This window comes from Chamaea fasciata, unplaced genomic scaffold (genome assembly GCF_029207755.1).
Source record: "Chamaea fasciata isolate MVZ Bird 193981 ecotype frontalis unplaced genomic scaffold, bChaFas1.0.hap1 SCAF_20, whole genome shotgun sequence".
Lineage (NCBI taxonomy): Eukaryota > Metazoa > Chordata > Aves > Passeriformes > Sylviidae > Chamaea > Chamaea fasciata.
In genome coordinates this window covers 2,405,045-2,417,142 of record NW_027094105.1, presented here as the reverse complement: position 1 = coordinate 2,417,142, position 12,098 = coordinate 2,405,045, and the positions used below count along the sequence as shown (strand labels likewise).

At 48.4% G+C, this 12,098-nt stretch overlaps 1 protein-coding gene across 1 annotated transcript in view; it reads right to left on the bottom strand.

Annotated features, from left to right (window-relative positions):
• The window catches only part of CACNA1B (calcium voltage-gated channel subunit alpha1 B), a 298,701-nt gene that overhangs the window by 21,308 nt on the left and 265,295 nt on the right, over positions 1–12,098 (bottom strand). The window contains exon 39 of the mRNA XM_066201321.1: positions 8,481–8,577. Within this exon, the coding sequence (XP_066057418.1) occupies positions 8,481–8,577 (97 nt within the window). The remainder of the gene's footprint in view (positions 1–8,480; positions 8,578–12,098) is intronic.

Sequence of the window (12,098 nt, the reverse complement as noted above, 5' to 3'; positions counted from 1 at the left end):
CCTGTCACCTAAAGTCTGGGACAAACCATTGTGATCTCCCTCACAGCATGCCCAGAGGTTATTCCGTGTCTGCCCAGCCTCAGAGACAGGGAATCAAAGTCCAGCCTTTCCTCCCCCTTCAGTCAGTGACAGTAGCAAGTGCTGGCAACACCACGGGGTTTTTTTCTGTTCATTCAGGTCAAATGAAACAGGGTTTAATTCCGATTCTGCCCTCAGCACACAAAAAGCTACAAAAAGCCATCAATGAGAGCCCACAGTTAGCAATCGCAGAGTCCCAGAATCCCACTGGAGTGGGAGAGAGTTAAGGGATGCAGAAAGAAAGAAGATGCATGGAAATGAAAAACAGGCAAATGAGGAATAATTCCCCACAGGAGAGCTCTATCCTCACAAAAGCCAGCACCAAAAACCACTTTGTGACTGGCACATCTCAGGCCTCCCCAAAGGATGAATTCCCAGAGGATGTGGATGCAGAACACAGGCCACTCACAGCTGTACAGAGCAGGGCTCTCCTCCTCAGTTTTAGCCAGGGATAGAGGGTTTAGGGGAAGATTTTCCAAAGGGATTCCCACTTTTAGAAGCCTGGCTGAGCAAACCCCACATTTTGCTGCAAACAGGCACCTGACAGAGGCTCTGCCTACCCCACCTCCGTGCCCTCCTCCCTGCATTTCCCTCAGCGCTGCCATTTTCTCCATCCCAGTATCCAAACTGGTCAAACAGGTAACTCAGACACCTCCAGGTGATTGGAATTCCCAATCTGAGAACCCAGCAAGGAGCAGAAAGGGGGGGTTGAGCTGTTCTTCCATCAGGGATGAGACAGGGCAGCTCAGGACAGGGAAGCTGTGATGGGATGAGTCCCTGTGTCCTCTCAGGGTGGCAAACTGGGGTTCACTTCCCTTTGGATGGCACTTGAGGAGTTCCTGCCCTACCAAGGTGAGCTGCAGGTTGCACCTTCCAGCTGCTCATTTCTTGGCCAAAAAAGAAAAGCCATAAAATGAGAGAAAAATGTCTCAGAACCTGCAGCAGCCAAAGCCAGCAGGCCTCAGCTAAAGCCACCCAAGATCCTCCCAAAAGCAGGAAAAATTCCTTTCGGGGAAGCCCCTGGCTTGAGAAAATCTGTTCTTTAAGTGAACACCTGGCACAGCTGGAGAGCTCCTGCTGAGGATGGAGCAGTTGGAAGAATTGATCCATCTGGAATCCAAAATAGCTTTGCCAACTCAGCTGGGGAGGTGAGGGAGGGGCTGGGTGAGACATTGCTCACCCCACATCCCAAATCCCCGTGGGCACCCAGAGGAGCCAGAGAATCAGCCAGCCACTGGCACAGCCAGGAGGGATTTGATCCTTGAACATTATCTGGTGCATTTTCCCAATGCCACAAATGCAGCCAAAAGGCTGAAACTGCAAACAAAAAGTTACACTCTTTTTTTTTTTTCCTCTCAATATTACAAAATAACCTTATACATAAAAATATCGCCTTGTGCACAGCATGAAATTTCAAACCTTTCCAAGCTACTTTCTAATTTTATCTGCATTTAGTTCCCCTCCATTTCTAGAGGATCCATTTAAAAGGAATCCAGTTGAAATTGGTAACATTTCTCAAACTCAAAATATTCTGCTTGACCCAAAATTTCTCCGTAAAAAAATTCAATCAAGAATTTCTGATTTTCATCCTGAACCAGGCTAGGACAGGAAATCTCAAGTTTTCGCAAAGACTTAGAGATAAGAACATAGGTTAAAAAAAAAAAAAAAAAATTGAACCAGTTGCTTAGAGTGTACTCAATTAAAAAAAAAAAAAAAAAAAAAAAAAAAAAACACACCACTTTCCCCCTCTTTTTTTTGCTGTTTTTTCTGCCTGAAGTTGTGCTTGAAGGCCGTGTCAGAGCAGTAGCTCGTGGTTTGAAACAGGATGAAAAAATTGAGAGGGAAAGGAAGGGGGGGGAAGGAAAGAACTAATCAAAAAATCCTAAGAACAAAAATAACTGAACCAAAACAAACTGAAAAAAACCCCCCATCTCTAATTTGGATAATTTCCCATCTTTCTGGAGGCCGGAAGGAAATTTTAGGAGCCTGCTGCTCCTTCCCTGCGCTGATAAAGAACGCGCATCGCTTGGGATGCGCCGGAAACGTCAGCCACAAGCCAGGAGCGCTCGGATGAATTAACGACGGGCAGCAGGGGAAAAAAAAAAAAAAAAAAAAAAAAAAAAAAAAAAAGGTGGAAATCCTTCCGTGGGCGCCAGGAAAGGATTCCCCAGCCCCTCTCCCCTCCAGGGCCGGCGGGGGAAGCGCAGCCGACAGCAGGTGGAGTCCCCGCTCCGGGGATCCCTCCCGCCGCCCCGCGTTTTAATTAGGCGGATTTGGAGCTCGTTAATGCTTCCGCAGGACAGGGCCCCAGAGGCAGCAGCCGCGCCGCTGTCTCCGGAGTCTCCTAATTAACGCCGTGCTGATAACGAGGGGCTGATTAGAGGCGGGGTCGGAGGCAGCGCTCGGTGCGCGGGGTCCGGGCGCGGTCAGGAGGCGGCCCCGGCGCTGCTTTAATTGCCAATTAACAAATGCAGGGCTAACGAGGAACCAAATCTCTGTGACAGGAATAAATTCCCTTCCAGCTTTGCTCAGGAGCTCCTTGGACAATGGCCCAAAAGGCAGGGGAAGCGTCGGGGGAATAGGGGGAAAAAATCATCCCGGGATCAAAGGTGTCTTGCTGGCTCCCAGCCTGACCCAGAAAAAGTTGCTGTACCCTAAATCCTCTTCCCTGGCACATTTATCCAGAGGCAGCAGGAAGAGCAGCACACAGTGCCTGGAAAACTACTGGCACCCCGAGGGATTTGAATTATTAAGAGCACCCCTTCAGCCCCTGGGACAGGAACTGCTCTGGGAACGATCCCCAGGCGGGAAGAAATTTGGGACAATGGAGCGCTGCTGGGGAAAATGAGGTCGGGTTTGGTGAATAAATTATTTGCTATGAATAATTCACCCCGACCCAGTTGGAACGATTCTGCTCTGGTTTAATCCTGCTCTGGTTTAATCCTGCTGCCTTTGGAGAGGATCTCCATGGCCTTCATCCCTCTAGCTGCATCCTGGTGGAGCAGCCCAGCTCTGAAACCATCCCAGGAATCACAGAATCCCAGGATGGGGTGGAAGGACCTCAAAGCTCATCCGGTTCCACCCTCTGCCATGGGCAAGGACAGTGAGCAAATCCTGACACACCAGAGTGAAGTCAAAGAGGTTTTCTTCCCCCCTTTCCATCAGCTGGGATAGAAAAGACTGAAATGCATGGAATCACAGAATCATTTAGACCTCCAAGATTATCAAGTCCCAACACTGCAAGGCCACCACTGACCCGTGTCCCCAAGTGCCACATCCACATCTGGAGGGTTTTAAATCTCTCCGGCAGTGGAGATTCCAGCACTGCCCTGGGCAGCCTCTTCTAGGGCTTGAAAACTCTTTCCATGAAGAAATTCCACCTGATGTCCAACCTATACCTCCCCTGGCCCAGCCTGAGGCCGTTCCCTCTCCTCCTGTCCCTGTTCCCTGGAGCAGAGCCCGACCCCCCCGGCTGTCCCCTCCTGGCAGGGAGTTGTGCAGAGCCACCAGGTCCCCCCTGAGCCTCCTTTTCTTCAGGCTCAGCCCCTTTCCCAGCTCCCTCAGCCTCTCCTGGGGCTCCAGCCCCTTCCAAGCTCTGTTCCCTGCCCTGGACATGCTCCAGCCCCTCAATGCCCTTCTCACTGTGAGTGGCCCAGAACTGCACACAGGAATTCGGGTTTTTGCAGCCTCTCCCCCCCGCCCAGTGCAGGACAGAGCTCCCTGGGGCCCGAGCAGCTCATCCCGAGGATCCCATCCATGCACCTCAGGGAAGCAGCAAAGCCACGCACACGGAACTGCAGAGGCTGGTCAGGCTGACCAAGGAGAACAGTTGAGAAAGGGGAACCAGAAAACAGCAGAAAGGAAGGACAGCAGCCAAAGAGGCTGCAAAGAGGGGGAAATCCAAACAAAAACCAGTGTGGACGTACTGAGAAGGCAACGAAGACATGGGGAAAACACACAAAACCTCTGAAGGGGACTGGGGAGAGTAGACATGGACAGAAAAAGGGGGGATGTGTGGGGCAGAAGAGCTTTTGCTGGACAGAACAGTCAGGGGTTTCAAAAATCAGAGGGAGAGGGTGAAAATAGGGCAGAGACAAAGCCCTGGCTGCTGCTGGCACTGACTGAGCTACACCTGCAGGGGGTCGATGGCCCTCTCCAGGCTCTGGGGAGGGGTCAGTGCCCAGAGGAGCTCAGTGTCCCCCCAAGTCTCTCATCCCCTTGGATGTGACGTGGGTGACACCACTGGGGGACACCTGGCAGGAGCCCAGCACCAATCCATGGATGTGCTGCACGGAGAAATGGAGGAGGGACAGAGCAAAAACCAGTCCTAACCCATGAGGGTTTGATTTAACAGCAAAACTGGGTGAGTGATCAGCCCAAACTGCAGCTTCAGTCCATGGGGAAAACCCTCATCTTGTCTTAAATCCTTATTTTGTAGTTCAGGGCTGTTTGATAAGGGGGAAAATGGATGGGATCATCTCCAAACTCAGAGAAATCTGAGTTTTACCTAGACTGGAGCTGTTTGAACCCGTCTCTGCCTGTGCTTGTGACACACAGACACAATCCAGAGGTTTCTTTGGAGATGGGGAAAATTAACCTTGTCTTAAAACATCGGGAGTGTGGGTTACAAAAGGAAGCTATTCCTATGTACCCAGGTTCTGTGGATTTGTTCTGTAGGGACAGACAAGTTAAAGGAGACATCAGGAAATTCTCAGGGAAAAGCCAAGCTGAAAAAATGCCTGTGGGCACAAAGTCTGCTGTGAAAACCAGCCCAAAATCTTATTTAAGATGCCTATTTTAACACATGATCTCTTTATCCCTTTTGTTTTCTTCCTTTTTGAATTCTACAAGATTTAGGGAAAAAAAATAAAAAGTTTTATCCTTCTGGTACAGCCCCAGAGCAGGTCTGGTTGCTCACCTACAAAAACCTTTCAGCAGGACACAGCTCTCCTAAACCAATGGAAATTCACAGGTGGCAAATCCTGGGATTTCTGTGGATAATTGGTGTTTAAAATAGCTGAGACCTGGAATTTTGATCTAGTTGGGTTCCTCAAGCTCAGTTATGGTGGCCAGAAACAAATCAAATACAGCAGAGCCACCTAACTGGAGAGATTAAGGGTTATGTTTCCTTTTATTTTATGTTTTCTTTTTATTTTCAATCCTGGCACGCTGAGGAAGGATCTTGCAGGAAGATTTATCTGAACTTCTTCTTGCTGCTACGTGCCCTGAATTAATCAGACCCACGTTTGGGTCTGGCTGGAGCCTCTTCCCAAAAATCTTGGGTTATTTGGTCTCAGTTTAAAATCCCTCAGCACAGGAGGGGCTGTGGTGATGTGGATCCATTGGACTGAGATTTGGGGTTTGGGGGTGACTGGAGTGACACCGACAGCCAAAACATCCTGTTGGGTTTGATGGATTCTCAACCACACCAGTGATAAATGGCTCTGAGCAACCTCTCCCTCTAAACTGGGAGGTTCAGTGGTGAAACTTCCAAGGAGTCACCCTGGAAATGGAAGTTTCCAAACACCTGAGAGTTTTTGGGAGGGCAGCCTGGCCTTAACTGGGTCTGCTGCATTTCCATCTGAATTTCCACGCAGGCAGCAGCCTTTGGGAGAGAATTCATCCTGGTGGCTCAGTTAAAAAGTTTTGCCCCATCAACAATAAGCTGGAGTGATTCCTCCATCTCCCTGTCCTAAATGTTTTCTGTTGAAGTAATTTCTTCCATCAGGGTGTTTAAGGAGCCCTTCTGGTGTTGTCTCTGTTTAATTGCTTGCTCACTCCTGCCGTACTGCCTACTCTAATTACTCCAGTCTAATTAAGAGGAGGAAAAAACAACATTCCACTGAAGGGTTAGTGAGACAAAGAGCGCCAGGAAGAAAAACGGGGATCTAATGGGGGGTAATTTTCTCATTAGCACAGTCCCTCCCCAAATTAACCTAAATGGAAGCAGAATGAGGAAAAAGAGAGAGAAACACTGACAGAGAGAGCAGAGACATACTTAGACAAACTGATGTGCCAGAGTTTCAAAGACCAGAAAAAAGTTACCCCAAAAAATTATATATATAAAATTAAAAAGAAAAAAAAAATCAGAAGATCCAAAATCTTGCTTGGAAAGCGGAGAAAGCACCAGAAACGTCCAGAAGAACAACACCAACGCCACAGAAACCCCACTGCAGCCACGGCACAAAAAGCTGGTGGTTGGGCAGGAGCTCCTGGGGAGGTTTTCTACCTTATAGGCAACACGAGCTGGGCATTTCTTCCCAAGGCCTAGAGGTGGGGACATGTGTCTCAGCATCTCATACATGTCTGTGTAACTGATGCGCCCGCTGGCACCACGGGATGGAGGCAAAAGCACCAGGACACAGAAATCCAACCGGATTGAGGCAGGGAAAACGGGGAAGGGGTGGGGGGAAGAGGCAACACAATGGAGCAAATGAAAAGGGGGAGAGAAAAAGAGAGAAAAGGGAAAGCAGACAAGAAAACAGAGATCTGGTTAATCAGATTTCTCCGGGGAACAAAACCAAACTCAGGAGGTGGGGCGGGAGAAAGGTGGCTCCGCTTCCGTTGCTGTGTTTCAACGTCTCCTCCTCCTGCAGGGGTGGCAGGTGGCCCTGGGGAATGATTGATGTCCCCCGGGGAATCCTCAGTGTCCCCCAGGGGAGCAGGGGTGGCAGGGCTGGGTTTGGCTGGCTCTTGGCGGGGTGGGGCATGAGGGTTCCCCCATCGCCCCCCAGACCAGTCAGCTCACCATGCCAGGGAGGGCTGGGAGGCAGAGTTATGGGACAGGGCTGGGAGAACACGGCCCAGCTTTCCTTCCAGGAAGCAGCACTTTGGGTTTGGGTGATGGCACAAGGGAGAAGCCAATCGTGGGGGTTTGCTGAGGGATGCACTGGGACTGCTCCCATTCCCAGCTCAGGCTGGGATTCTGCAGATTCCTGCTCCAGCAAAAGCAGAGCCCAGCCCTGCAGGAGGTGGGAAGGGGACCTGCTCCTCCCTCACTTTTGGTGGGGCTTGTTTTTCACCAAGCCAGCCTTAACTGGGAATTGCAGAGGTTTGGGGAAAGCCCCTCAGAGCAGCCCATTGCTGAGGGCATCTCCCTTCAGCACGCAGTGCTGGTGGTGGATGTATCCTGAAAAACAAGGGGTGCAAAACAGCAAGAAACTCCCGCTTCACTTTTGTGTGCCTGTTGGTACTGGGAGCACAACTGTGACAATCCCCCTTTGTCTTCCCAACGAGCTGCCTGCTTACACAACGTGCAAATCTCTGCTGCCTGGCATCCGAGGAGACCCAGGGATGTTATTAATTAAAGTTTCACCCCGGAAAAAGCAGGCTAATGTATCATCTCTAGGTTTTTCCAGCAGGGAAAACCTAAGCACCCATTTAAAACCCCTTTTCTGAGCAGGATCCTTCCCACCAATACCCTGACATAGATCTCAGTTCCTATGTAAAGCTTTGATGGAGGAGGGGGAGGAGGAGGAGAGAACTCAGCCAGCCCAAAACATCTATTCCTGTCCCTGGTAACTGCTGCAGATAAAATCCCACCCAGCTCTCCCAGCCCAGAGCTGATTTAGAGGCTGCTGAGACACAAATGGGAACTGCAGCCAATGTCCTCCCCTGGTTCCTTCCCGCTCCTGGGCTGGGCTGTGGGGTCTCCTCTTCCTCAGCCAGGTGTGGGAAACACCTGGGCTGGAGCGGAGAAGAACAGGAAGCTCTGGGCTGGCTGCCTCCAGCCTTCTCCTTCATCCTGTCTTCCAAGAAATTCCCTGCCTGGAACCGGGTCTCCCCTGAAGCCCATCCTGTGCTGATTTCTGTCCCAAATCCCCCACCTGGGCTCCCAAGCACGGTGAACTCTCCCTGTGCCATGAGCAGGAGCTTTCCCTGGGTGTCCACCACAACTCAGAGACATCATTTAACCCCCGGGCCATCTCTGGCTGTGGCACCATGGAAAGCTCATGCCTCATCTCTGCCCAGATCCAATGGTTTTCCAGCTCAGGAAAGGGCAAAGTTGATCACTCAACAATGCTACAAAGCCAAACCAAACTTGCTGCTCCCTGGAAACCTTGGGATGCCGTTTTCTCTCTGGAATATATTGAAGTGCTGGGATGCTGGGATGCTTTCCCCCAGCACTTCCCACCTGGAGCTGGCAGGATGGAAGCTGCAGGGTTCCCTGTCCCATAAAACTGCCTGTCCTCAGCCAGCTGGGGTGTGGGAGGAGGCAGGGAAGGGATGCACGGAGGAAAAAGGAGGCAGTCAGTCAATCATTCCTTTTTTCAGGCAAGGGGTTGGTTACGTTAGAGTTTCTTTTCTCTACTGGTTGCATTTGCACTCGGGGGAGGGAAGAGGGGATAAAAAGAAACAGAACCAGGACTAGAGATGCTGGAGGGATCTCTGAAATTCCAAACCTTGTAGGCCACCCTATGAGGGCACTTCTTTCCTAAGCCCAGGGGTGGAGCAATTACACGTAACAAATTGTACATATCCTTATAATGAATGCGGCAACTGGAAAGGAAACACCAGAGGTTATGACAGCAAAATCCAACAGGAATCAGCTTTTCCACGGGCAAACAGGGAAGAATCAGCTTTTCCCAAGGACAAGTTGGAAGGGCAAGACACACTGAAAAGAAAGGTTAGTCTGGAAAGGAAGGAGCCACTTTAACACACAGAGAGAACTTCCAACTGCTCACCCAGCTTTATATCCTTGGATTTTCCTCTGGGAAACCTTCAGTGCCATGTGCAAGGCTTCCCAAAGATTTGGTTTCCTTTCCCACTCATGTTTTAATTCCCTGTGTCTGAGCATCAACCTCCAGACTCTGCTGCTCAACACCCAGAGCCTGCAGGCCACAAAGAGCCTCTTTAATGGATTATTCCTGGGATTTTATTACAGCTTTTCAATGGATTATCCCCAGGATTCAAATTAGCTGCCCCAAAACCTGGGGAACCTTTCCCTGCTACTGTCACCTCCTACATAACCCCAGCAGGGCCATTCCTGGGCAAGGAGGAATTTGCTGGGAGAGCAGAAAGTGTCACGTCCAGAGCTGTGCTGGGCATTGGCACTGGGGAAATCCAGCTTTCAATAGCAGAAGGAGAAATCAGAAACCTCCTGGGAGCTTTATGGCCACTATCATTAACTCCCCACAAGAATTACAGCTAATTAAACAGCACATATAAATTTAATATTTAAATTTATACGTAAATTTAATGGTTATCTATTAAATATAAAATTATATTTCTCAATCTTTTCTGTGTAACCAACTCAGAGGCGAAAAGAGCTGAATTCCAAATTACCTCTGAAGAAAACTGGGATGCTTTGGCCTCCCTGTATTTATTTTGGTGCTTTCTGTAAAGAAGGCTGGAATATTTTGGGAGAACTCCTTCAATGTTGCTGCTTTTTGGGATGTGAAGAATTAAGATCTATTCAAAGCCTTCCCCAATCAAGCCCAAACTATGAATTTGAGAGCAAATGGAACCGTGCAAGTCTTGGCTCCAGGCCTAATCGTGGGCCTAAAAAGGGGTTAGTTTAACTGAGGCACCAAGTTTACACTTCCCTTACAGTTTTAGAAGGATTCTGGAAAATCAGGGGGTGGAAAATACAGCTGAACACTTCCCTGAGCTGTCCTAGAGCCGTGGAAGGCTGGAAAACCAACAGACGCTTTGCATTGGGAGATCACGGCACAAAATTAGGACCAACAGAGATCCTTTTCCAGGTTCAGAGAATTCCAGACTGGTTTAGGGTGGAAGGACCTTGAAGTCCACCCCATTCCATGCCTACCATAGCAGGGACACCTTCCACTATCCCAGGGTGCTCCAAGCTCCTCCAGCCTGGCCTTGGACACTGCCAGGGATTGAACATTTCATTGAAATCTGATTTTCCTCATCATCCCATTATCCCAGAGAGCCGAGAGCTCCCTTGGGAGCACCTACAGCTCCTCCTGAGTGCCCTGGGGGACAGCTGATGGCAATGGGATGGCCAGAGCCACATCACCAGTATCTCCATGGGGGGTGCACTGGGAGAAGAATAAAACAGATAAAGAACTCACTTTCTGTATGTTGAACAAATAAAAGCTCCTAGAAATCCAATTATGTTTTCTTTCTTCCTTAAATGCTGTCTTCCCTCCTTTCTTAATTAACTCCCAGCAAACCACCCTGAGCTCCCCATTTCTCTCAGTGCTTCTTCTTTCTTTTGTGAGCTCAAGGCTTTTGCCACCCCTAAATGCAGCAGTTTTCATACTCACCCCCAGGGAATGTGGCACAGCTGGAATCGCAGCTCCTAACTGCCTTTTTTACTTCCTTTTCAATGTTTTTCCCCCAGGAAAGCTCCCAGGGAATTAAATTTTGTAACAAAATTGAAAGTGATATCAGAAATATGGGGGAAATACATATTAAGTTGTGTTTAAAATATTATCTATATAATAAAAATATAACAATTGTGGAGCATCTTTCACTGAAGGTCTCAAGCTAAAGGGAAGTGGATAAACACTGTAACTCCCTTTTCCTTGGGATAATCAAGGAAGAGACCTTGGGAGAAGTGATCAGTGAGTGACCACATTCAGCTCAAATCATGGAATAATCAAATCAGAGAATCAGTTGGGTTGAAGAAGACCTCTAAGATCAGAAAGGTCTCAAATCAAAATGGACATCTCAGCTCTGGCTTCAAGTGTGAAAGGATTTTGGATTAGTGGAGATTTTAGCCCCACATCTGAAAATGTGATTTCAGTGGAACTATTCACACTCAATAACTTCCCACCAGAGTGAAAAGGGAACAGGGTTAGAGAAAAAAAAAACAACCAAAAAACAAACCAGAATTAGCATCTTACTATCTGACATTTTCTGCATTAGCGGCTCTGGGAGTGGAAAGATTTGGCCCCTGGGTGACTCAGAGTTAATAGAGCGAGAAATCTTCCTGCAAACTCAGTGCTGGTGCCTCTTCTGGGTGGAAAGTTCCTGAATATAAGCATTAAAAATCCACATTGATCCCAAGTTGTTTTCCCTTGCAGGTGTGTTCCTCCTCCCATGGATGTAGAGCCAAGGCTGTTTTTCAAAGGAGCAACCAGGCACTCCCGAGTTTTCAGCCTCATTGAGATTTTTTAGTGGGAAGAGGCAGGATTGGATTGGAAAAAAAGGGGAAAAGAAAAGCTATTTATGCCTGCTAAATCCCCACAAAGGATTTGCTGTGTCACAGAGCTCGTGGGGATGAAAATCTGCCTGGAGATTACAAGCTGGTAGTAAGTGTGGAGTAAATATTCAGGTTGGTAGTAGGGGTGGCTTGGAGCAGTTAAAATCCCCCACAGTTCAGAGAAATGCAGGGGTTTGGAACAAGTTTCCATTTAGAGTTAGGCTAAATCATTTAAAGTGAGATTTTAAAGCAGCTTAATTGCATCCTAGCAGGGAGTTGGAGATGTTCATTATCCAAACACTCCCTGCCTCTGTCTCTGCTGAAGGGAAACAAAAAAAAGGAAGAAAAGATTGGAGGAGCTGGAGGCATCACAAATCCAGAGGAGATTCATGGCACAGGAACTCATGGGGAGGAAGAAGGGATCCAAAATTAGGAGAGCTTTAAATTAACAAAGAGTCTCCCAACATGCAAATTCCCAAACAGATTATCAAGGGAATTACTGGGACCTGGGAGAGAGCATCCAGAAATAACAATAACCCCGTCACCAGGGCTGTGGTGCAGCAATACAGAAAAGCAATTTATTAAGTCAGTCCTGCTCTAGAAGTGGTCATCGGGCAGGGCCATTCCCTCAGTTTAAAACATTTCCTCATTTTGGGGTCTGTGCTGCTGCTCCACTGCCTAAGCCCAGTGTGCAGGTCTCCCTGTGTCTTGGAAGGAATAAAATTAAAAAATAAACCCCTAAAATAAACATCTCATTGTACAGTGTGTGAAAACCATCCACTCCTTTAACCCACCCATAAATCAGGAATATTTTATCAGAGAATTAAATATAAGAATGAAACACTTCCAAACTATGGCCCATTTAGTTTTATCCTGATCATTTTGCACATCTTATAACCTCAGCTGC